General features: G+C 40.0%; 1 protein-coding gene across 2 annotated transcripts; it reads right to left on the bottom strand.

Annotated features, from left to right (window-relative positions):
- Positions 1–497: 497 nt before the first annotated feature.
- On the bottom strand, positions 498–25914 carry ntrk1 (neurotrophic tyrosine kinase, receptor, type 1). 2 transcript variants are annotated; one of them, XM_063879491.1, is made up of 17 exons: positions 25724–25914; positions 21334–21408; positions 20286–20357; positions 17263–17331; positions 16315–16469; positions 15629–15774; positions 14735–14873; positions 11962–12294; positions 11705–11719; positions 11353–11411; positions 11157–11259; positions 9795–9950; positions 9388–9518; positions 8570–8742; positions 3847–4087; positions 3360–3518; positions 498–683 (listed from the first exon to the last, which is right to left on the bottom strand). In XM_063879491.1, the coding sequence occupies exons 1-17, from the start codon at positions 25912–25914 to the stop codon at positions 498–500; spliced, it is 2403 nt and encodes an 800-aa protein (XP_063735561.1). The 2 variants fall into 2 exon arrangements, with proteins under 2 accessions (XP_063735561.1, XP_063735560.1); XM_063879490.1 differs by lacking the exon at positions 11705–11719 and adding an exon at positions 11516–11533.
- Positions 25915–27155: the final 1241 nt, after the last annotated feature.

Genomic DNA, 27155 nt, shown 5'->3' with positions numbered 1-27155 from the left:
TCTGTTTCATTTTCTAATTGCGTTTCGACAAGTATCGCTTGTAGAGTTGTATAGAATGAACCCTGGCTCAGATCAGAGCCAAAATCCCCCAACAAGCCATCATCTGATATCCCAGCAACTTAAAGCCCATATACAGTTACCTCAACAATTATCCATGCATGTCCCTCCATATGGCAGATTCCTCTTGAGATAAACATTAAACACTTTGGTAAACATTTGACAGGTTTCCAGAGAATGAGGGGGCAGTAAACAGGGTTTGGGGTTAAGCCGGGGTGAGGCGTAACTAAGGAGGAAAGTTCACTGTAGATGTTTTCTCCATCAGGCATCAATCTGTATATGGAGCAACTGCAACATATTTTTTAAACTCAAACCAAGAGGAACCTGTTTAAAGAAAGGACCTCCTGGATAGAGAAATGAAATTAAAGGAAGAAGTTGTAGGGCTCAAATGAAAAACTCCCCAGCCTCTGAGCTCCGCTCTCTGATTGTTTCTTGGCCCTTTAGCCCAGGATATCCAGGTAAACGGGTGGGTTCTTGACCAGGGCCAGCAGGCGGCTGTGGATGTCCTTGATTACCATCCTCTGCTGGGGCTCTCTCTGCCAGCAGCCCTGCATCAGCAGGTACACCTCCTTGGGGCAGGTACGCGGCCTTTCCAGCTCCCGTCCCTGCGTGATGCATTCAATGGCCTGTAGTTTTTGGAAATAAGAAAAAATAACTGAATATTAAAAATAAATATTGTGTTTTTATCCTCAATTACCCAGGGAAAAACAATCGAGAGTGTGAGTGTTCAAATAAAATGAAAATCACTTGACATACTTCTGGTAATTTCTGACAAAAGGGTCAATTTTTTGGCAATTGATCCACTGGGGACTATGAATGATTCAATGTAATGTGCAGCACATTTTTATAATAATTGCTGAGACACTTCAATAAGTCAATTTCCTGATTATCACCACAGTTATTGCACATTTTGTTCCAATCCATTGATGTTTAGTTATTTCATAGGAAAAAGCTCACACTTTGACCTTCTAGGGGTGATATCTTTAAATTCTGCTAAAATACATTCAGTAACTGTTCCATCAAGGATAAACATTTTGTTTTTTAACTAACAGAAACGTTTTGGCTCTACAACCTTCAAATCTACAGTTTTACAGACATGTGTCCATTAGCGCAGACCTCGGGGATAAATGAGAGCAGCCAAAATATGAATAACCTCCGGCACAAACACTAATGGCTCTGATGACTGATTGAGTTCACACGCTCTTGCTGCTCATAGTGAATAAATCACTGCTAAGCATAAGAGAGAGGTTTAGCCGCGCTCTCCATTTGAAGGGTTACTGACTCAATCTCTCCCTATTGTTAACCTTGGCCTGATACAATGAGCAGAAGAGGCCTGTCAGCAATGAGCCAATTCACAGCAAAATGGCCCGTCAGTCAGCCTCTCTGCTCAACACAAAGACTCACATCAGCAGCCCCAAATGGCCGCTGTCGCCACACATGCACAGATAGTATTTTGGGATGATTTATCTCTGCCACGGCGTGTTTAGGCAACATGATGATTTTACCTACCCCTTCATTGGCCGAGACAGATTAGGTTAACAAGGTTAAAGCTCATTGGCCCTGGGCAAAAATGAGAGCCAATGAGATTAGCATTGAGTGCTAGGGAAAGTGATCTACCCTTCTCTGGAAAGGAGAGAGGGTTTGGGCCTGTAATAGCACCGCTGTGGTCGCAATGGAGTCCCACTTCTTGGTGCTCGAGCTGCAAAGGCTAGACTGAACTCCCCGTAATTACTATGAATTTATTGATTACTTTAGGACTGTACAGTGGAGGAAAAACTTCAGTAGCATATGCTCTCAAGAATCCACCACTGTAGTGAAAATGCTTTGTTGTGCATGTCTTCAATGCACCAAAACATTTCAGGCAGCTATTTACAAAATGAATAAAAATAAGGTTTTATTTTTTTAATAACGTTTTTAAGTAGATTTCAAGAGGCTATAGCAATCATCTTAATACCAACATCCTATTTCAGTCAGACAACTCACGTTTGAAATGTTTATTAGAAGCAGCACAGTTTGAGTTTGGGCCTCATCACTCCACAAATGTACATACAGTAGAACATTTAGGAGTGGTGATTAAATAACTATTCCCCCGAGCCCACAGGTGGATTATGGGTGGATGCTGGGATGGAAGCTGGGTTGGTGGTGGGGCAGGTTTAGTTGGTTGTAAGAGTGGCAAGGGGCGTTACGTGTATATGCGTCATTGGTGCTCGAGTTGACTGCCTGAACTAGCTTGCAGACTTCGCCCATTTGTTAAATGGCTGTCCTTGGGATAAGAATAGTTTAGCATACTAACTTAAAAGGTCCGACTATCAACGCATCTAATGCTCACCGATTAACAAGTTGTATCTGTTTATTTGGATTTCATATTTTAGTTTTACTGAGAATCACGAAGACTATTTCAAGCATCAGCTTCATGTGTCAGTGAGCTAGTTTTCAATTGCTATGCTAGCTTGTCTGCTACTGTAGAAGGTTAATAAGATTTGTACAGCGAGAGGAGAAAGTAAAAAATCTGAAGAAAATATAATTCCTCTGTAGGTAAATCCATAATGTTTGCAAGTCAATTGTCCAGTTTACCAAGGCCCAAAATCAATACAAGAAAATATTTATCTAATAGTTACTCGGATAGTTTCACTTTCATTGTTGAGGTCTGGAGATCAAATTCAATTACCCCACGCCAAACTAAATTGTGAAGTTTGACTGGAAATCCGAGCACACGGTGTCAAGTTAAAACTCAACAGTGAAATATTAAACTGTGTTCACAGAGAAAGCACTCCGTCATCCATCAACCAGGGTGGAACCACTATCCTTTCCACCGGCCTCTCAAATAAGAAATGTAGTTTGATGATGTTCTATTGCTGGTCTTCTGGTTTTAAAGTGCCATTTGAGTGCTGTTTTATCTTCAGAACAATGCCTCTCAACACTATGTTCAGTCTTACCAAAGTATGCCTACATTAGGACGGTCAATGACAAAAAACGCACATGTGGAATTTTATGGATATGGACGAAACCAAGTTGCAAGAGAAAGAAAGTTAAATATGTAAAGAAATGTTGGATAACTGAAGACCTTGAACATTAAAACCATCTGCAAAGCCAGATACCACTTAAGGTAAGTAAGAAAAACATATATTGTTTAATTTGGGTGAGCTGACACTTTGTATTCGGTGTCCTTTTGTGATAGAAATAAACAAAACCTATTCAAATGTTTCCTGGCATCAGGAAAGACCAAATTATTTGGCAGTAGCTTGTTAGGTCTCTGTTTTATTGACTATCAAAAATGACGATTCACTTTCCGTCCCACCCACCTCACTGTTGGACAGCTGGTACCAGGGCTGTTTGCCGTAGGTGAAGATCTCCCACAGGACAACACCGAAGCTCCAGATGTCGCTCTCCGTGGTGAACTTCCGGTACATGATGCTCTCCGGCGGCATCCAGCGGATAGGCAGCATCGTACGTCCGCCCACCTGAGGAGGACAGATGAGGGAATGTAAGACATTCAAATCTTGAAGAGTTATGATTCATTTTCAGCCTTGAACTATCTATAACTAGCAGCTTGAATGTGAGGCGGACAACCTGAACAATAAGGGTTTATACATCCCAAATAGCTTCAATACTTTGCATTTTACTTCAAAGAGAATGAACCCAAAGACACCAAGAGAAAAACTACTTGCAAGGCCAAACATTAGGGCTGTGTGAGAAATGAAGTTCTTGTATTATACTCTGGCTGAACTGGCACTTTGAGTAACTCCTAACAAAACTCAAGTCGTATCTTTTTCTTTTCCAGGCACTCACTCGGTAGTAATCTGTGCTGTAGATGTCTCGGGACATGCCAAAGTCTCCAATTTTGACCACCAGGCCCTCCCCCACCAGACAGTTGCGGGTGGCCAGGTCACGGTGGACAAAGTGCAGCGATGCCAAGTAGACCATGCCCGAGGCGATCTGAGCAGCGATGTGCAGCATCTGAGGAAGAGTGAGCTGACCCAGCGGGGGCATCTTGGTCTCCTCCAGGATACAAGCGTCAGGGCCGTGAGCTCTGCAGGTGACACACGACAGACATGTGAGTTTTTGATCATTTTTAGTCTTTTAGATGATTTGAATATATATTTTGGGCTTTATTAAACATGACAGAAAAGGAGATGGACATTAAACCCAGGCAGGGGTAAAATAAGTATTTAGATCAACAACCCTAATACAAATGGCCTTCGAGTATCAAAGTAAATGTAGTTCTTGAGAGAAATGGCTTCTGTGAGTGACTTAATGCCATAAATATATTGTATATATTACATTATGCATAAGCAGCATTTCAATGTTCTGTAAAAAGCTGGTCGAGGTGTAGGTAGTTTTGAGTACTATAATAAAGTCATGTAGTTTTTTTTAGTTGTACCTTCAGGATAAATCTGAAGCGTTGTGAAATGATTAAGTAGTATGTAGCAAAGAAGAATGTTTTGCTACAAAAAGTTGTTTTCTTATTTTTCCTTCACTTTCTTTTAAAACTTTTGATATTCTCTAGATAATCTGACCTCTTAGGGGTCTGAAACTGTTGTTTAAATTAAGTCATTAGAGAGGTTTAGAAGGAAAAAGTCGCTTTGATTTAAAAAACAACAGAAATGGAAACAAGCAAAGGACTAAAGACCAAACCACTCGTTTAATCTAGAGAAGAAGTACCTCAAAACTGTTCTAAAGTACAGTTCTTCAGTACATTTGCTTGCATGAGTGGACCAGAGTGTAGTAGTTTTATTTTTTGCAAATATACTGCTTTACGTATGGTCTTATCTAGCACCATTTGCATTAGGTTATTACATTGTTTCAAGGTCAGTTACATTGGTTTGAGACTTAGCAATCACTGCAATGATCTTTATGTCTATAAGCAGTATAACCCTATATTTATATTCCCTAATTGAGTGACTTTTCTTTTTTGGAGGACTCAGCTTGTTTAAAATGTGCCATTGATTTTAGAAAACTTCTCAGGTAAGAAAAGTTTATTCTCATGTTCATTTCAAGATGTTTTTCTTTTTACTACTACTAGATGACAAAATATTTTCCTTATTGGTTTTCTTTTCTACACTGCAGCCGAACCCATGACTTTTGTCCAATGTAAAGTGAACTGTATGAACACACATATTTCCATTTGTAAGGAGCAGAACACGCTGGCCTCTGCTATTCTTCTCTGTTTCTATTGATTTATCAAATGCTGGGATTGGGCTCCCAGTATGTTTTCAGCTGTGGCATCAACCTTGAGTGACCTGAAGGACAATGACCTCAGCATGCAATCTGCAGATTGAAGATTTCTGACATATATGAGCTCTTGGGATCATTGCAGTCCTAGTCGGCATGACCCGGCCACAATAAAGCCATTTAATAGAAACCATAAGGCTTGTAATACGCCTTCAATTGATTTGCAATAATGCAATTCGGAGATGCAGAGCCCATTGACTCTCACTCGTTCCTCTGTTGATCATAAACACCCACTCTCACGTCAAACTCAGCCTAAATGAGCAAATCACAGATGATGTGTCCCCATCCATCCTAATATCTCTCCTCTCCACTTTGTCCCCTCCTTACAAAGGAAGTTGTCTATACAATCACTATTAGTTTAAAAGGCAGGTGGCAGAGTGGGAAAGCAGCTGCATTGTGGGGCCCTTGGACATTTCACCCATTCTGTCTGCTGGAAATGCGATTTCCATCCATTGGTGAACATATATCTCAGGCAGAATCTGTCTTTCATGCGTGTGTTTGTGTGTTTTCATTCCCAATCTGTCTCCTGGGGAGGACACCTGGCACACAGCATGCACTGCGTCTGCTCTCACAATTTAGTCCCATACTTTCCCAGGTGCCAAGTGAGCTCTGATAGGTCAACACTGTCTCAGTTCTCAGGGACTCCTTCAGCTCCCTCCAGAGGTTTATACACTTTTTAGACAACTATTCAACAGATTTAAATAACACATTTGAATCTCTTCTGTCACTGTGTTATTAGAAACCACTACTGTAGTAATCACATCTTGTCTATTTCTTCCTAAGGGCTGAATCTGAATATTTAAAGCATTTATTAGACTTCAAATAAAAACCTGCAATGCACTCTGTTTAGTATTATCACGGAAGATAGAAATAACATATTTGCCCCTTGCCTTGACACACAAACAAGAGGTGTGCCAGCTAGTGGCGGCCCGTCCATTTAAGCAGATGAAGCGATGCTTAATAAAAAAATTCACAAAAACGAATAACGTCACGTGGACGTGTTTCTGTTATATTTAACAATTCATTACTTGCTTGTGCTGCTGTGTATTGCATAGACAAACTGACAAAGTAAGCTGTACAAACAGTGGCTCTCACAGGCCAAATTGCAATACACAATTAAGCGCCGCTTCAAGATGTTAAGCGTTTGGCTGGCGGTCAATGGGACCATATCTAATTTTTTGATTGGTCAATTCACCTTTTGAGGCGTTGTCGTTAAGCGCCGTTTCACCGCTTTGAATCAATTGGGTGCGTCCTTGCGCGTTTATATAAGATGATTGACAAATAGGTGTAGGTCTGACAAGTAACATTGTTCATCACCACCAACTCTCTGTATACTGTATGTGTCTCCGTGTTAGTGCTATGCTGTGCTAACGTTTACAGAGAGTACAACATCAACGTCAGATTTCGGAGAAGGCCTTGCCTTCAGCAAACTTCAACGACGAGGTCGACAGGATTAACAGGATTGGCTCTAATGAGTAAGACTGACATTAATACGGAGAAAGTTGGAGGGAGTTGACAGACAAAACAGGGAGAGTTTCATTGTAAGGTAGGCTAAGTTTCATTCTTTTAACGAGAGCTTGTAGGGGTAACGTTACTGTTAGAAACAAGATACACACTTGCTTCTGTAACGTTATAGATCTGATCAACGTTTATTATTTCTTTCAAAATGCTTTAAAATCCATGGATGATAGACATTCTTCATTGGGTTCAGTACTAGCAAGCTAGCTAGGTAGCTAGCTGGCATCTGACTAATCTAAAACAGAGTGAAAACGTGCGGCTGAGGTTAACTTAAAACTACGGCAAAATGAGAGCCAAATCGTGTTCTTTTGGCTGGAGCAGCGCTTTAAAGTACCATAAAGTAGGCTAAGTTATAAGATAATGTTCCAATCAACCGATTTCTTTTCAAACGTGACTTGCTTAGTTGGGTTTTGTTTACTAGTGGCAACGGTTGCTAAGGAAAGAAAAGTGATGCAGGCAGTAGCTTTTCTGCACTTTGAAACTGTTGGGTGTTTGCAGCTAAAAGTGTTAGGATGTTTCACCTTACAGCAATAATATACCTAAATATTACTTGTTTAATTGTAAATAGTTTGTAAATATCCGAATTGAAGGGGGACATTTCTTCTACGTTTTGTAGTATGAGATTTATTTCTGGTGTTTGACTTTTGCTTTGTGGTAGGTCAAGTTCATTCCACTCAAAATAGGTATTCTCCTGTTGTTACTTATTGTTACTTTGGCCTATCCCGGTCCTTTAGTTTTCTTATTGAATAACCCCAGTTGGCAATACATTTAAGTAATTTTATTAATCTTAGTTTGTTTGGTACTGCTGAGGCATGAGAATGTAATAGGCTACTGTTTATGTCCCCCAAACCCCAGACAGGGACATAGCCCAAGTTAAAATTCCAGTATTTTCCACAGCCATTTGACAATTATCAGTAGGAGCATGGTCATGTAATGCTTGAATGCAGTAATATGTGATACCTTCAATCTGTTGAAGTATCTCATAATTTTTCAAGTCTCAATTTGTTTTTCCAAAATTCACCAGAAGTCACCATTTAAGGGTTTCATTTTCAAAAATGTCCTACGGTGGGGCATGTCCCCTGTCTGCAACTTTGTGCTGCATACTTTATTTTAACCACCAGCCGCCACTGCCAGCTACCCAATGAAACTCTCAGTCTGATTTAACAAAACTAAGCGCTTAGAAGACAGTGTTAGGTTGTGAGTTAAGCTACTTTTTTTTTTACCAGTTAAGTCAGTGTATGGATGATTCTTACATTTGTCTTTATTATCAACAATTAAAGTATATTTTAGGACATTGATTCATATCTTCTCCTTTTTTGCCGTTTTATATTGTTTTTTGTATATTTTGTCTAAAAGCCTTTGTGCCTTTTTTAAGGGGCTTGTTGAAAAGCGCTATATACTTTCCTTACCTAATGTTTTGATTATTCTCTCATTAATTAATAAATAGTTAGAATCAAATCACACAATATCCTGAAGCCCAATGAAAAATATTTGAATTGCTTTTTAATTTCAAAGACATGCAGTTTAGTTTCATAGAAGATTCTAAAGAATATTCAATAATCAAATTTACAAAGATCGACACTTGACATTTTTGCAATTCATCAACATTAATAAAACTTGTGGATTCATTTTTTGGAAATCAGTATGTTTCAACTCTTTTATGAATAGATAAAGGAATAATTTCCCATCTAACTGCTTGATAAACTTTGTGTGTAATGTATTTCTTCTCTTCCTTGGCATCATGAGCAGCTCCACTACGTACCTAAGAAATCGGTTGAGGTCTCCGTGCCTCATGTATTCAAACACCATGGCCAGCGGCTCTCCGTCCGTGCACACGCCGTAGAATCGCACAATGTGCTGGTGTTGGAGCACCGTCAGAAGCTCCGCCTCCCTCTGGAAGTCCTGCCGGGTGGACTCGTTGGCGTCCTTGAGGGTCTTTAACCACACAACATGAAGATTAAGGTTACTTAGCATTTAAAAAAAGCAAAACGTTCTAAATGAACTGTGTTCAAAGTAACCGAAAAAAGTAAAAGTCAATTTTGTGAAACATAAAAGTAAAGTCGCTGTTATAGAGCTCTATGAGGTATTCCTTCATTGGACCCAGAATACGCTCCTGCTTATGAGTGATGATGTGTTGCAATAAAAGCAAAGTCTGATTAATGGCAAGATAAATCTTTGCAGAGTCAGATTCATTGTCTCATTTTTATCCACTGCGGTTTGCATTAACCTGTTGTAACGTGAGCTGTGTATTAAACCAGCTGACTGTCCTCTACAAAGACATCTCACTCTGAAACCGCAGGATGTTATTTCAGTGCATGGAGGATTTAAGTTTGAATGCAGTGTATTTACCCTTGATGATGTGGTATCAAATAGCAGATATTTGGGAGAGCAGACAGGAAGAGGGAGTTGGGGATAACATACAAAACGTGTCCCGAGCTGGACTCCCCAAAACGTTACTTGTTGCAGTTCATACAGATAAAACTGTTTTTCTGTTTTGGTTTATGGTTGGAGGGAATAAAACTACAGTAATAGTGTAAGTAAAGTTGACATAATGAAGAATAACGGTGTGAATTTACTCACCTTGATGGCCACCAGCATCTTGTCACTGTCGGGGCTGAGATGCGCACACTCTGCCAGGTAGACCTTCCCAAACGCTCCCTCACCTAGCTCCCACTTCAACACAATGTCCTGTCGTTTAATATGCTGGACACCTGATCATGAAGTAAAGAAAATGTTAGAGAATCTGTGTGAAATGGTGTTTGTTTGCACCAAAATGTTACAACTTTAGTGCTATAGTTTACTTTACTTCCCTAATGAAATCCATTTTGTGAAACCTAATAAAAAAACGAACCCAAACCTAAAAAAAACAGACAATGTTAAAACACTGCAAATGAAAAAGTGTTTGGCGTCAATAATAACAACAATCAAGACACTGAGATGTAATTATATTTCGGGGAATGAGCAGATTTTAGTTCAGTAACACTCACACATGTCTTTCTCCTTGATGATCCCACAGAAGTACTGTGGGTTTTCTACAAAGCTGGATAAACCAGAGTCTTCATCTGAGGAAGGCGGGCTGGTTCCAAAGTTCATAAAACGAAGCGACACGGCCAGATCATCCCCAGTGCCCAAAACTGATGAACCTAAGGAAATGGGGAGGGATGCAAACAAGCCAAACTGAGTGATATGTAACATCTAATCAGACTCCAACCACTTGTGATTGCATTGGCCATCAAATGAAAATTCAGAGCTCATTTTTTCCCCCTTAGAGGAATTGACGCTCTCCACTAGCTAGTCTGCACATTTACTGATGCCATGGTGACAGATGATGACGAGCTCTAATAATCACCATCATCAACCATGCAGCAATCAGGACACATTGAAGTGAAAAAAGGGGAAGGAAGCCTGAATGGTTAGCAACCCCCGACTACAGTGCGTATTAAAAGCCAAACAAGTGGGGCCCAAATTGTAAAACCCACTCAGCAAGGCAAACCACAGAACCCCTAGAGTCCAACACGGTAGAAAATGGAACAACAAAGAGAGAGCACAGAAGCGATGGAGGGAAGGAAAGAGAGAGCAGGGTCCACTTAGGCAATCAGGCCCACTTAGGCACTTTGTGAGTGAGAAGGGTAGATGTATGTGTGTGTAGGGGAGGTTGGGTCCGAGTGGAGCTTTATCACGTCTAGCTGTTCCTCCATCCATCCGTCCATCCATCCATCAATCCATCCATCTTCTTTAATGGCCACCACCACGTGGCGGTGGCCAAGGGAGGTTTCTGCCGCCGCTCTCATGCAGTAATTAAGGCACTTTAGCCCGGCCGACACAGCGGCACACAGCTCAGTGGAAGTCCTATATTAGTCTGACTATCCTGCACATTACCTTCTGAGAGCCTGAAAGAACAATCTACGATTTGAAACAATAATTCGGCAGAACGTTTCAATATGGCTCATTGCAGTTTGCATTTCATGCCTTGAGATTGAGGTTCTGTGCTGACACAATGTCGCTGGTACAGGTATCATTTTAACTCCAAACATGTTGTTAGAAAGTTATCTTGAAGGCACAGGTGAAACTTTCAGTGGTTCCTGATTCTTGCTGAAGATTTTACTGTTGTTTCCTGTTCCTGTTTCCTGCTTTTGTATTTATGCTATGCTAAGCTAATACACTTCTGTCCCTAGCTCTTTGTTAGCACTAAGGTGAAATCCTCCTATATAAAAAGAATGAATTTTACCTTCATATTCAGCGCAAAAAAAGAAGAAAAATGAGCTTAAATATAAATGAGTCATTCAATCATCTAGCTGCTATATCACACATGCAGTAAATTAGTTTCAGTGATTGTGATTTTTACTTACGGTGGATCCCAAACTTGGAATGCTGACCGCACTTGTTGATAACCAAAACCATGACGAGAAGAAAAATGCAGGCAAACGCAGCGAGGCTCACAGCCACCAACACCTGTTCAAACAAAGACAGATTTATTTGCCACACTAACTAAAATCCCAGCGAGTTATTACATTTGTTTTTGGGAATAACGACGCGCAGACGTACCACAAACACGCGACTCTCCGAGTTCTCTGTGACGTCCATGTCTGATTTGTTTGTCGGTGCTGAAGGGAAGACATTAAGATTTGTTAAAAAAAGAATTACTCAGGATATATGTCACGTTAAGTGCATGCAGTATTTCTACGATGAAGAATAAAAAAATACTTACTTGGAACGACATCAGGGACTAGCATGAGGGAACAAGAACACAAACATCATCAATGAGTACACAAACTTCGTTCATATTGATTGTTTTGAAGTATTTAACATTTTTACACACATACACATGAATGGGCAGTGATTTCTAAGAGCTTATCATTACTTCAATAACTTAATATATACTTTTATCTTCAAAGACAGACTGGTTCAGGAGCTACGTATCATTAATTGATTAATTATGAAGTCCTTCCTGATTTGTCCCTCACTCGTTGCTTTCTAGCAAGCATTTTGTGGACCGTTTTATAAAGTGTTGCAAAAAATTAAGCTATTGTTCCAAGTGGCAGTGTTAAAAAAATAATTTTCAGATTCTTCTTTCTGCTGCCCTAATGGCTTCCTTGGCTCATAATGCTCAGAGAAAAAACATCCTGCCACTCCCAAACTGTTTCAGGAACTCACCTGGAATTATCCCCTCAGGATCTGAATGGTCGAAGGGGTTTTCCATGAACAGCCCCTCAGCTGTGGCCTCATCCCTCCCCAGATGGTTCTGCACGATCAGAGTGTAAAAACCGTTGTTGATGTGGGTGGGTTTGTTGAGGAAGAGACACCCGTGTTTCACTGATCCGTCACCCAGATCGGGGATAAGCTGGGTGTATGTGTATGTGCTCATTCTCAGTTCCCTGTCATTGTTGCGCCAAGTGATATTTGGTTCAGGATTTCCATCCACAGCAAAGGGGAAACACCAGTGGTGCTGCGGCTCAGCGTCCTTCAGGAAGATGATTTTGGCTGGAACTGTTGAGATACCAGATTTGGGAGTTTGGTAGTGGTTAGAGAAGTAGGAGATTGGGAATGTGAAAGTGTTTACCGATTAAATACTCCTGACTGTGTACTTCTAAACTGGAAGTCAATTAAGAAAGTAGAGACTATAATGGTTCCATAAATTTGCTCCTTATCTTTTTGATTCGAAAATGATACCACGCTTGTGTCTGGGTGGTAAATAGGAAGTGACAGTATCTTAGCTTAGCATAAACACTATAAACGGGGATATAGAGTACAGCCTGGCTCTGTCAAAGGGTAGAAGAAAAATCCCCAAATGAATCTGCAGCTATTTAAATGGTTTATTTAGTTTTAAAATACATTCTCTGGTTTTAACTTCTCCAATGAGATGATTTTCTGCTTTGCTCTTACAGAAAAGGTCCAGGAAACATCACTATTTATGTAAGAGTAACCACATGATTAATCGATTGAGAAATAATCAACACAACTTTTATTATATGCCATGAAATCTTATTTTCTAGTGTAACAAATAACCAATACTGACAAATGATTAGTAGTGAGTAGTAGTAGTTGGGTATAAAGCACAACATGTTTGTGAAGTACATGAACAAAGGTAGCATTACATGGAAAAACTCAAAAGAGTAGAAGTTCTGAATACTAAAAACTGTACATAAGGACAGCACATATGTACTAAATGCACTTTGACATTTTAAATGACTGTTTTTTGCTTGTAAATGAGTCAACTCATCATTACGGAGGTGCTCGTTTAAATGCGCAAGCCTGAGATTTAATGCTTAATGTGCATCATAATCATGTGTAACATAAAGTCAGAGGTCGGTGAAGTGCCCTATAGGATCCTCTCTGAGTTTCCATGAATCAATGTTCTCCATCTGTACTGCAAACCTGTGCTGACCTGCTATTAATAATGAATCCAGGTCGTTGTTGCGCCCCCGACCACAAAAGCTACCTGGAAGCTTTGCTGGATGTGAAGTTACAGGAAATGGCCTCTTTTAGATCGAACACGACTCTCAAGTGCAGAGACCCCTTATGCCAGCCTCATACACACTGACAAGGGTGCTGCTCTTAACCCATGACCCAGCCTCTCAAAGTGCTGTGCTAAGGGGATACTGAGGCATTTGTCTTTTATTATCCAGACCTCGCTGGATTCTGTTGCTGAGTGAAAATTAGCGCAGTTAATCATTTTTAAATAATCATCCATTTAATAAACTTACACAAGGTATTTCACTGCAGGGGTTAAAATGAAGGCTGAAATGATGTTTAACGTCGTCACTGAAGAACTAGACACCAAGAAATTATTTGAGAAAATACACAAAATTATTCCTAGCATCCCTCCAGGCACACTCCTTGTTAACTGGAACCTTTGCATACAAAATATTACCTTTGTCATTGTGTATGTTGATAAAACGTGCACTCTGAATCCACCTTTTAACGTTAAAGTAAAAAAGAAAAATATAACATTGCAAAAAACATGTTTTAGAAAAGCTCTTCTATGAAAGGGAAGCCACACGGGCACCATGAATCAATGGCACAGAGAGCCACTCAGCAGTAAACACCCACTGTTCTGGGAGGTAATTAAGAGTAATTAAAGGGCTAGCGGTTAACGAGTGTCCGTCCACCAGGGGGGCTGATGTTGATAGATTAGCTGCACTAACGCATTTACAGACTGCCAATCACTGCGGATGAAGCGGTTTTCCGGTGTAGGAGGGAAAAGTCCATTAGCACAGGCTCAAATCAGATCTTAGCACGGGTTATCAGCCCATTTTCCTGACGTTCATTATCTGTCCCTTGATGCTCGTGCATTTGGCTTCAGCTGAATAGGCGCCCTCGCTCTTTTTGGCTTTATTTTCTAATGAGTGTCACTGTGTTGGTGATATATGATATTGTTTAGGGCAGTATTTTTTCAGTAATGTATCGCTAATGCATCTGACTCTGTTTTGTGTGGGGCCGCTGGGTGCTGTCATTCCTCGGTGTTGCTCAACTTCCAGATGCACTAATGCATCTGAAGAAAACAACAGTAAACCTCCTGGGTCAAGCTGCAACTGTAACTTAGAAGTACGAGGTGAAAGAGTTCTTTAAGAGCAAGGAGAGGTAAGTTCACTGTCTTTTGTCCTCTCATCGTATCCCCTGCATTAAATGACTAGCCTTACCTGCAGCACTTCACTCATATTATTTTAACACTTCTCACCAGTCCCCAGAGTGAGTGGCAGATGACAAAGAGCTCCATTAGAAGCGTGGTGGGTACATACTCGTATTTGTAGAGGGGGCATTTAGAAGAAAATCAGTGCAGTGCTTTTTTCTATTCTTTGGCTGTCCACCCTGCCTGCACTAGAAAAAAAATTGCCCGTGTGTTCTCGCCCTAACCTCCATTAAGCCCGACGACTTGTATTGAGCCCGTGAGCTTTCAAAAGTGTGGTTTTATTTTGCAGGCACTTACACTCAATGTCCAATGGCACCATCTCCTCCCCGGGCCCAGCTTGGTTCTCGGCCTCACAAGTTAGGTTGTGCAGGTTGTCATCGGAAGAAACGTTGGTGAGGAAAAGGACCAGCTCTAACGTGGAGCCCCAGATTCTCTCCTGTTAGCAGCAGACGGCACAGAAAAAAGAGCAGAGGAGGTTAATGCAGCCCGGTCACAACAACATATGGATCACTTAGAGGTATACAGGTTAGAGGGATGAAATGGGATCCAATTTTCTACATTTACTGAAGATCAATAGAATACAGAACCCAACTGAACCTTTTTTATTCAGGTTTAAGCTACAGTTTATCTAAATAGCTCACAACACAGCGAGACCGTGAAAGAGTCAAACAATTATTAAATAAATACAACTTTTATAAATTCTACACACAGACATGTCAGCCTGGACAAATACAGCCACAAGCAGACAGGCAGAGTTAAAAGCAAGTGTGTATTTTAGAGTTAAACCTTACAAGCATCAAGAGAGGTCAAATAGACGAGGGAAAGGAATAACTTACATTTCGGGTAAGACACTTACAAAACAGGAAATCCTAAATCTAGAGACAAACTAGGGATCTCAGGTGTTTGACAGTATTTATTTAGGGACAGGAGTTCACAATTGTGTACAGTACAAGGGCCAATTTGTGCTTATAGGACATTAAAGGTACGTTTTTTACTAAAGCAGAGCCCAAAGGCACAATTCAAAAATGTGCCTTAAAGCGCTTTAGAACACTTTCTATCCTCAGACCATTGATTTGTATCAGGAAAATCTATGAAAAAAAACTTCAAACTGGAAGAGAGACAGAGAGCCATCCTATTTTCAGTACTTGTTAATATCTTTATGAAACAAACATATATTGAAAGGTTTATTACCTGAGTGAAGAAGTGAGAGCGGAGATTGTCAGTTTGCCATCTCACGCTGGGCGTGGGACTTCCTGTCACTTGACACGCAAACGTCAGGTTGCCTCCTTCTTTAATTTTTGAGTCTTTGAAGGAAACAATAGTCACCTCGGGTAGACCTGAGAGGAGCAGAGGAGAGTGAACACAGGTGGCTAATGTGTCGGTACAACGCAGTGTGAGGAGCCATAGGTTTTTTTTGCAGCTGTTCAGAGAAACTCTCCCCTATGTTTCCTGGCAACAAGATGTTCCTGCTTAATGTGATTAAAACAACAATGCTGAATTTCTTCTCTGCATTTCACTGTTGCCCCGCTTGTTAAAGGAATTCATTTGCAGAATAACAACAAATGGTTATTTATTATTCTTTATCTAGTTTCAAATATTGATTGCACCAAATAAGAGAGAATATGTAGAAGATAAAACAACATATTTTTGACATCCATTAAGATATAGAAAAATTGGAAAAAATAGCTATATTCTCCACAATAGTGCAACTTTAATTGAATTACCTAATTAAACTCCTTAAAAATATCATCTCTTACTTCCCCTTCATTGAAAAATCCAGAATCTAAAATATGAACACTGTATTGTTGTATTTGATCCATGCTTTACACATTTTACTGTAGACGTGCATTACATGCAACATATCAGATATTACTCACTGCAGTTGTCTATCACCAAGGAGTTGAGGGGTACTTCTTGATGATTGGAGTAACAAGACAACATCTGGTTGTCCAGGTCTCCACGTTCATTATGCTGCCACTGCTGGAGCCAGTGGAGGTCACATGAGCAAATGAAGGGGTTGTCCCTCAAAACCCTGAAGAGAAAGAAAGAAAATGAGCTCACCTGGAAAAAACTTACAAATTGTATCCCCACTTGTTGAAAAAAAATTATAATAATAATACAAATTGTATTCCCTTTAATTCTCTGACAAGAACACACAAGGTAGACAAGAGCATCAACCTTCAATTTAAATTAAAATGAAATTCAATTTCAAGAGAAAAACTTTTACTTTACTTCATTTAATACTTGTTTAACCTTTTATGCTCACTGTATTGTGTTACCACATAAGAGTTGCTCTCTCCTTTTTTGAACTAATATCAATATTAGAATATGTATTTTTTGATAGTTTATAAATCTTTGAAGAATTTCACCTTTAGATAAAAACGAATTGTCTAACCCTGTTATTTTAAATAATAACCTTTGACCTAATACTCTTCCCCGATTAGCTCAAAAGAACGTGTCAATATTTTGCTAGCAAGACTCAATTAATAACTAAAGATGCAAAGCAAAACGTTTTTAAGATTATGCATCACAATTTAAACATTTAATACCTTAAAAAAATGTTTCTTAATGTCAGCCATTGACATTAAGAGTAATTTATTGCAACAAAACTGATGGACACATTTAGTAAAATACACTGTTGCCAACAGACAACTAAGAACCAAGACGTAGGCTCCTGCTTGGCTGAATATAATTATTTTATCTGTTGATGTGCAGCCTAATGAGTGACATTATTTCTTCTTGAAAGCCAACTTCTTAGGCATGGGTCTTACTGAGCAAGAGAGATGGAGAGAGAAAGAGGGGAGTGTGAATGAAAAGAAACTCACAGGTTGAGCAGTGGTAGAAAATGAAACACCCTCCAGGAGATGTGTTCCAGGGAGTTTGATGCCAGGTTCCTATGAAACAAAGAGAAAGCACACATTTGTAATGCTGGTTTTTGGCTGAACATTATGTAACATAACGGTAATTAAACCTATTGTGTGCCTGTTTGCTCTGGCTGAATAGTTAGCATTAGAGTAAAGAACCACCCGCAGAGAATAAGGGAGTACCTTGAATGTGTTCCTGCCACAGGAAACATCTTTTGAGAAATCAACAAAACTATTCTCAGCCTAAAAGAAAGAAAAGTTAAAGTAGAAGTATTGTTTTTATTGTTTGTAATCTAGTCCTGTTCTGCAGTTGAGTCATGCTGTGATTTGATTGATCACTTTTAGAGCAATGCTTACCTGCTTGGAATTACTCTCAGTGGAAAACGTTAATGCATCCAAATGGGTTCTGATCAATTACCTTGGCAAGTATTTCACACCAGCCAGGAGCCACATTCACAAACACCTCCGGCACACCTCTCTCAGGCTATGCTTAGTGTTCAGTAAATAAGGTGATTAGTCCAGAGTCACAAACACTTCTCGGAGGAAGGAAGCATCTCGGCTACAGAATTGCATTTAGCAGAAAGGTTTCCCATTTATTGTTGACATTTTACTATTTCTATGCATTGAATAAATACTGAGAGTTTCAAGCCATGTGAGCTTTGGAGCTCTCAGTCAGTCCGTCCACTACTATAGTTCAGATGGAAATATCTAAATGGCTATTATGTGGATTAATATTGAGTTTTGAATCAGTGTTTTCCCAGTCTGAGATTAATAAAGTAATTCTTAACATTAATGGTCCCCAGAGAATGAATCATGGTTTTGGTGATCCCCTGACTTCCTTATAGTACCAATAGAAGTTGGCCATTATTGACTTTTAGTGAAATATTTGCCTTTCAACCATGTTGAGACATTCATGGAGGATGTACCATAGTGGTTTTGGTTATCCAGAAACATTTTGATATTGACATTTGTTGTTTTTACATGAAATATCTTTTTTTTGCCATCAAAAACACATAGCTTACCCACTCAGGATAAATTATAAAGACTTTGGAGATCCTAAATGTTTTTACTTTTGTGCCGTAATCATATCCTGATTCTTGAATTGTCGAATACTTTCAGTTTAGTTTATGACTAAATACCTGCTAAGCTATTGTCTCTATGAGTAGCCATAGTTGTAGTTCTTTTCTTTAGCTAATTTGAAAATGTTAGAAACCCAGCATGACAAACTAGGACATTTTGTAAATAGTATAAATGCTTCACATTAGCATGTTAGCGATGTGCTCATGCTACAACGCAGTGCCTAAGTAAACTAATATGATGGGCTTTAGCTAATTTTTCAAAACATTTGAATTCAAACATTCATAATGTAATCATACCTCTAAAACGATGTATGTGAAGCAATCATTTTGATCCTGTGATGGAGGAATGCTACTGTGCGTATCTTTTTACCAATCCTCTCAGGGCACTAACATGTCATCACAGTGGCTCTCAAATGATCCTCAGACAGCCAAAGAAGCCAGGCTGTAAATAAACCTCCCTCAGAAGATGACAAATAGCCACACTGGGGAGCACGCACATGGAAGCCAATACATATTCACTCTGGCAGGGGCAAGGGTTCAATTATTTGTTTTCCTTGCTCCCAAAAGTTCATGTCAGATGGGTTAGCCATTGGGGCTTATCCATTACCAGCTCGATTCCTGCCTGGGCCCACAGGGGGAGAGCACAGCCGGGAATAGCAGCTCAATTTCTTTTTGCCATTTTTAAGGACAGGATTTTAGACAATTGAGTAAGGATTGTGGGGAAGACAAGCGAACAAAGAGAAAGGAAAAGCAGTTCAAGATAGCCTCCTGCTTAGTCTGGTTATAGTCTGTCCCTCTTAATCTCAGAAATTCATCCGTCACGCAGAAGCCCCTGTACTTCACCCAATCCGGCCTACCCTCTCCCCCTACAGTGAAGTATTGATTAAGTGATAATGGACCCTTAGTGGAGTGTATTTATTATGCATCAGTTGTCGATAATCCGCCAAACTGAGCGAGTAAAAGGTGACTGGTGGATGTCTTCTCCAATTTCTCGAGCTCACCCCACCTACCTCACCTCCTCCACCACCACCCCCCCCATATCTGGTCCTCGTAACCCGTCTGTCTTTTAGATAAACAACATCAGACATGTTGCACTGCACGCGCTCAGTGAAACGATGAGGACAAGATGGTGGCGATAAGGGTCAGCTGCTGATGAATAGACAGAGATGATTGTTCCAGTCGATAAGTCTTCATGGTATTATTTATTGTTGGGCCTGGATTGAGAGGCCAAACAGATCAGACATGTAATGACTGACCCAATTTACTGGGTGTGACTTTGACATATAAGTGAAAAGTTTGCAATTTAAATACCTAGCTTTATGTTTCTTTTCTAGATGATTGAAAAGCAGGTAGTGAATCTTGAATCTATATTTACCATCAAACAAAAATAATATTATTTTATGATACAGCATGTTGAAGCCTTCTGAACACTTTGGAAACTAAGAAGACATCTACCAGTTACCTTGTACTTTTGGCTACAAAGGAACATTAAGTAAATTGACAATTTTGAAACCTTACAATATAACATTTTTAAATATTCCTTTTAGAGAAACTGAAATCAATTGTGAATAACACTAATTCAACTTGTAAACATGTATAATGGGATCAAATGTCAAAAAACCTCCTTAATATCAATTCGGAAAGGATTAAAATAAATGCAATTTGTGGTTTCAGTATCCTAAATTAGCTCACAGATTTACCAGATCTGTGGATGAGTAATACAACTATTTGATCAAGTGTCTGAGTCACCGTGTGCTTTTGAGAACTGTTGCTCTCTCATTATCTGACGTGCAACATTAAAGGGTTTGCTGAACACTGACTGACAGCGACAAATAGGCTGACCCACATACAGGTCAGAACATGACACAGGGAAGACAATCCTTTTGTATTGACGAGGACACTTACACATACTGCAGCTTGAGGTTGAATTGGAAGGCATTGAAAGAGATGAGCCTCAGCTTACATGATGTGACCGTGCTGGAGAGGGAGAAAAAGCACAATGATCATTAAAACACTATCTGCGCATGAAGCATTACAACTCAGAAACACTGAAACGTGTGTGTGTGATAAATAAAAGCAGGAGTTGCATTATTGTCACATTTAATAAATCTGCTAATATTTTCTTTTTCGTTTTTGATTAAAATACTCCCTGTTTGAGAGACCGAAATCTGTCAATTTTAGGTATTTCTACTTAAAAAAAGGGCTTTGGTCAAGGCCATTTGGTTCTACTTCGGGGAAAACTCATTTCCACAGCGTACGATGACATTTTGGACAATAGTATGCTCCCAAATTTTAGGAGAACCCTAAACCCCTCCTGAAAGAGTGCTAGCTTACCATCCGAACTGTAACCAGGCCTTGAAAGACAAGCCTTGGATTTCTACACGCTGATTGTGTATATAATTAACATTTTGGGGGGTTGTTTAAGCCTTTCCATAACCATATAGTCTTGGGAGTAGATTCAAATGCCTCATATAAGGTAGCCACTCATCTTGGATTGACTATCAGTCTGACAACGATTTAGCATCTGAGAATAACAAAATTAAAAAAGTTATATTGTCGGCCAAAAACTGATGAGTTTCTGAAAATGTATGAAGGCAAATGCCACAGACTGTTTTCCTGCATTCAACCAAAGCTGGCTCAAAGTTCATAGGCTAGTGCTACTGAAGAGTACAAATAGAAAACAAAATTCTTACAAATACCAAAATGTGTCTGCCCAACAACAGCAACTCTGGGTTCAGTGTCTTCCTCATGGACACTGGATATATGAAGGATAATGAAATGCCAATCTTGTGAATAAAGGTAGACCCACTCTACCTCCTGAGCCACAGCCTCCACAAATCTTTTTTCTCAGTATGCTACAATAAAACAGTATTGTGTTAGTATAAACACATGCACTCATGACCACATGTCTTTTTCTTACAGTAAATTGTATTAGTTGTAAGAAAATACATACAGGTTTTTCAGTTCTCTGTAGTTAACGAGATCAATCTCTGTTATATTCTCCAGGGCGTCTTGGTTTTCAATGTAACTGGTGAGCAAAAGATGAGAGGGAAAGAGAGAGAGTTACAAGGTAAATGCATACATTTGTTAAGACGTTCAGCCTTATGTTGTAGATAATCAATTCAAACCAAACTACATGAAGGTAACAGAAGGAAAAGAAAGCACATTAATTCGTTTTTTTTAACCAGAGACATGCAAAGACAATCATCATTTGTGTTCATCAATTAGGACATTTCTACCAACCAATTAAAGGAGACAATCAAATAATAATTTGACATTTTTACAAAGCAGTTACTGTATGTACCAAGAACATCAAAAAGGCTGTCCATTTTTACACAAAGAACACATAGAAATGCCTTTTGAAGGACATTTAAGACTTAACACTGAAAGCAACAAAGAGGATACACTTGAATTGGAGTCACCTGTGTAACATTTGTCTCAATAATGACTAACTAATTACAGAACCCATTAATTTATCTGTTTATAGACATTATAGTGAGAGCAGGGAGAAAGAACAGGAAAGAAGGAGATGGGAACAAACACATTGGAGGGAGTTTTTCTCCAAATTCAACCCCAATGACATGGCTGACCTCCCTGACACCCACTGAACAAACAGATAACAAAACAAGATGTAATTTCCATGGACCCGCAAACCACACAGCTTATATAAGAACTTCATCTACTGCTCATGTGGAAAAAGAATAGCGCCTTAAGAGATTGCCGGGTAGACAAGGCTGATGGGAAAGACTTCTCAATGAGTAATTTTCCACTTTTCCAGACATAGCCTTCCTCAGAATAACTAGTGAGCTGTAGATCAATTCAGCACTCAACACAAGGCCAGCCATCTCTTTTCATGGGATGTTTGAATAGATGGCTTGATCGGACCTAAAAAGGATTTTGCTGGAGCAAACTGTCCAACATATTCTCTGCGTTGTCCATTTATCTCAGGAGGACTCTCAATTTATCTACGTGAATGTATTAAGCTCTCTCATGAACATATGATAATATCCTTTGGGCAGCATTCCTTTTTAAAAGGATTAACAAAGATATCATTATTTCCAGGAGACTGCCTTCAAAAGGCCCCATTGGAGGATAATTGAAAAAGTATAATATTAAATGATGAGTGTATTCAATGTATTATGTGCATCAACGTTATATTAAAACATTTACCTCTTTACGGAAAATTAAATAAGAATCAAGCACTTTAAGGTTAGTTTGTTGGAATCTAAACTGAAGGGAAAATCAACCAACCAACTGTAGCATGTTTTACAAAATTGCAAAAACGATTTATTGTCTGAATAACACTTTTTTGTTTGAAATGATGATCCATCCATCCATCATCATCCATCCATCCATCCATCCATCCATCCATCCATCCATCCATCCATCCATCCATCCATCCATCCATCCATCCATCCATCCATCCATCCATCCATCCATCCATCCATCCATCCATCCATCCATCCATCCATCCATCCATCCATCCATCCATCCATCCATCCATCCATCCATAATATGACTACAATTTCAATAAAAGCATCAAATGTTGCTCCTAATATGCTGCTAGTTCGACAGATTTTCCACAGCAATGATTATCAGTTTATAGTTCTCTGTGAAATCCTACTAATATTTGCAATATGAATTAGAGCTGTGATAAAATGTAATCAATAGTGAAGTGTTTTCCTCTGAAATGTAGTAAAGTAAAATAATTGGTTGGCTCTGATGAATAGATAGAAGTATATGATCTATGGGGGCACCCCCTTTGCCATACAGTACTGTATGTGCCAATTATTTGAATATAGATTTTTTCCCATGGTTTTATAGTGTTCAGTGCATATGCCAAAAAATACCTGCAGTAATTTCTAGTTGATGACAGCCACTTTCAGCATGTGGCGTTGTTTCAACCTCCCAGTTCCCTGTTTGTCGGCTGCAACACACAAACCTTTTTATTCCTGTCTGATTGTCCCACACAGCAATAATGTGATTACAGGGCAGGTGGGCCCAGGATCACCCATCGCCCTTACTTATTGGATTGAGCCAAGTAGGTTGTATATCATCTATTGTTCCCGGGTGGAGGCATTGACTGGCAATTCACAAAATTGAATTTATAACTCAGCATATGATGAATTTTGGCCCCTGTTCCACAGTTAATGGCCCCTTGTTTGTTCTGCGTATCGGCTGTATTGCCTCGCGCAGCCAATACAGAGAAGTGTTGTTGTTTGCTGGCATGTACAGCACCGCGGTAAACAGAAGCCGAGAATGGTCCGCTTACTTATTGATTGAACGGTTTAGAGAGAATGTTGAGCCTCACCCTGAGCTCTACGAAACATGTTTAGCTGCAGGTACAAGGAAATACCTCTGAGATAAGAGAGAGAGAGAGGGGAGGAAAAGAGAGGAGAAGGAGGGGGAAGGGGAGGAAAAGAGGAGAAGTATGGCATATCAGTGAATAGAGGCAGAAAGCAGCAGTAAATTGACTTGCTCCACCGAAATAGCATTTCACAAATGTAGTTCCTTCTTAACAAGTGCTAATTGCTCAGATCTGGGGAAAGGAACAAAGAGAGAACAGCGTGGTGGTGAGGAGAGTGACATTTACTTTTCCATGTAGAAACTGATGGTGGGTTGCATAATAATACAGCAGCCGTCTTTAAATCACAGGTGGTCAGTTTCTACTTCCTTTTTCATACAAAGTTTTAAAAAGTAAAATAACAGTCATCTGCTGCTGTAGCAGTGTGAGTTGTCTCAGTTCATCTGAGCACTAACTGTAGTTTTATTCAAATACATCCAGGGATTGCCTTTCCATAAATATGTGACAATCAAAAGTGTGGCATGTATGGCTGTAAATAACAACCTACATCAAACTGTCCTCCAGCATCAAGTGTCCATCACAAGCCGTCTTTTCTATTTCTTCTCTTGAGCACCAGTTGAACCACATCAAAGGAACACAGATTAGGTCGGAACAACCTCGACCCAGGTCAGCTGATCTTTTATCAGAAGTGGAATGTACATTTGAGCCTTAAAAATTGATACAACACTGTCTACAACCAATCATATCTCAGATTACAGCTTGCTGGTCTGTACCATGGATAAAGCATGGCGGTCAATGTGCATGAAGTAATGATGTGATAACCTCCAGAACATCGTACACATATTTCTTGTCCTGTGGTCGAGTTAAGGACTGGGATTTGTTAACACTGACTTTTAATCTTCAAATGCTTACATCTAAGGATGCTTTGAAGTATTTGTTGGAAGTACATTTTGTCAAATACAAACAGCAGGCAGCAGTAGGAAGGTTCAAACTGAAGTCAACAGAATAACATGTTGATGTACTGAATGCGCACTCTTTTAAATGAGTTTCATTAAAAGAAGAGTCAGATCTTAAACTCAAACAAACATGCAGCTCTCATCACAAAAAAAACCAAACTCTTGTGAAGTTTTCTACTATACTGCAGAAGTCACTAGTACCATGATCCTTTAAAGACTCCCGAGGCCATATTTTGAGGCACAATGGATAATAGGACATCAGTTCCCGTCACTCTGCGGCAGTTATTGTCAGTAGCAATCCATAATGGATTTCCAATGACCAGTGTCCAAATTACTGCCATGCTAATGCATCTGAAACAGCAGTAAATTTACTTTATCAATCAGTTTCTGGATTTGGCCAAGAACAAACTCTCTTTACTCTCAACAGAGCAAAAATCTGACTCCAACAACAAGCAATAAATCACGCCTTGCATATCGCCCATTGTGATCTTGAGGTACCATTCTGATGTTTGGCTCTTGCACTTGGTTAGAAATCATAATTCTCTCTTGCTGAATACAAATTGACAAACGCTAAAAAACTAACTCTTCTCATGATATGAAACACACCAAATAATGTAGCTAAAAAAGTGACTAATGAGAAAGAAATAAATACCCACAAAGAAAACCATCAACCATAAGCATGCAAGCTCTTGTTAGTCTCAATCCCAGCATTAGAAAGCAACTTTATTGCTCTAACTTGAATGACATAGTCAGAGTTACACCTTCATTTATATGACTCATAGATTCATTTATTAGATGACTATATTTGAAACACCTGGACTAGATTAACAAACAATGGTACAACGCCAATCATTACCAGCAAACATTGACCTAGATTAGAACTGCAGATAAGGTATTACACCAGTTGCAGATCCATAAAAAAACAAAACACTGCCATTGAGAAACTCAAAACTATGTCAGCTCCAACCCAGAGTGACAACATGAGTACAAACAGAGAAAATCCATCTTGGCAAACCCACAATATCAAGGCAACTCATGCTGATTTTGTGGCACTTGCAGCGCAGGTGGCACATCATACTCACATCTCTGTCACATTCTCGCTCTCTTGTAATGCCAGTGCCGGGATGCTGGTGATACCATTGGGTTCCAGGCACTGCAGCATGGCGAAGGAACACCTGCAAGCCGCCGGGCAGCCTCCCAAAGCAGGCGCCGGTGCCAGGCTGAGCAGGGCGAGCACCAGGGGAAGTGCCAGGGGAAAGGGTGCCACAGCCATGCTCAAAGAGGATCTTCTCAGCCCCAGAGAAGAGCTTTGGCAGCTGTAGTTGGAGTTAGTGTCTGTGTGTTTCACCTAATGAAGAGTCAGCGAAGAGAGATGACGAGCTTTCACACACTGAGGCTCTTCTCTTGGCTCTCTGGCAGAGTGGAAATCCCAGCTGCTCAGGGTCTGGTGCTGAGCCACAGCTGTACTGAGCAGCAGGAGGGGCAGGCAGGCAGTCAGGCAGGCAGGCAAGGGGCCTCTGGGGACATGGTGGTAGTGGGCTGCAGCCTCTCTCTCTATCCCTCTCTCCTCCACGATGAAGGGAGGGGCAAGATAACAGAGGCCAGAGTCACCAGACACCTCCGAAAGCGAGAGGGGGATAAGGGAGGGGTTGGGGTTAAGGGTGTGTGGTGATGATGATGAGAGAAGGAGATGGGATATGGTGATGGAGATCTCATCTGCCCCCCATGGGTGAGAGATCTGCGGTCCTGCCAGCAGCTCAAGGTGCAAACAGAGCCAAGAAGTCAGGGCTCTTGGGTGCCTGTATGCATGCAGCGGCACTCACACAGACGCCACTATAGAAACATCTTGCCGGATGAATGGATGGATGTTTCTGTACTTGTAGAATTGATTGTTTGTAGGTTGGTGATTGTTGGGGCTCAGGAGGTCACGGATGAATTTAATGGCTGTGGGAAAGTGGTTAGGGGTTGGGAAACATTGTATCTACAATAAGCTGTTTTGTAACAGCGTGAACTCCCAGCAGGATTTATTGGAACTGAAAGCAAGAGACTATAGGTCTCCGAGCTGTTGTTTTTCTTCATAGAGTGTGTAGCACTTTGCATTTTTCTTAGTGTGATCCTAAAAAGGACTCAGAAAACTCTCCAATACTTTGCTGTGGAACTTCACCATTATCTTTAGCTATAGACTTGACAAAAACAAAGTGGTTTTTCAAATAGAATAATCTCAAAATGTAAGGCTTGAATGCTCCTCAGCTTTATTTTTTAAATTATATAAAGTTACCAAGTCCACGTCTTTGCTACATAAACTGCTACCAGCATAAACCAACCAAATCTTTGACTAACTGTCATTTAGTTGTCATGGAGTTCTATAAAGTCAAAGGGATGTTTAAGTGTATTCAGCGTCTAAGTAAAACTAGACTAGACTAAAACTAGAATACACTTGTAGAGTCCAGGTTCTCAAAGTTAAGAGTTGTGAAAGTTAGAGATGTCACCGACTGCTAGACCCTCCAGGGGCAG

The sequence above is a fragment of the Eleginops maclovinus genome, chromosome 3 (genome assembly GCF_036324505.1).
Source record: "Eleginops maclovinus isolate JMC-PN-2008 ecotype Puerto Natales chromosome 3, JC_Emac_rtc_rv5, whole genome shotgun sequence".
Lineage (NCBI taxonomy): Eukaryota > Metazoa > Chordata > Actinopteri > Perciformes > Eleginopidae > Eleginops > Eleginops maclovinus.
This window is presented reverse-complemented; position numbering and strand designations above follow the sequence as displayed.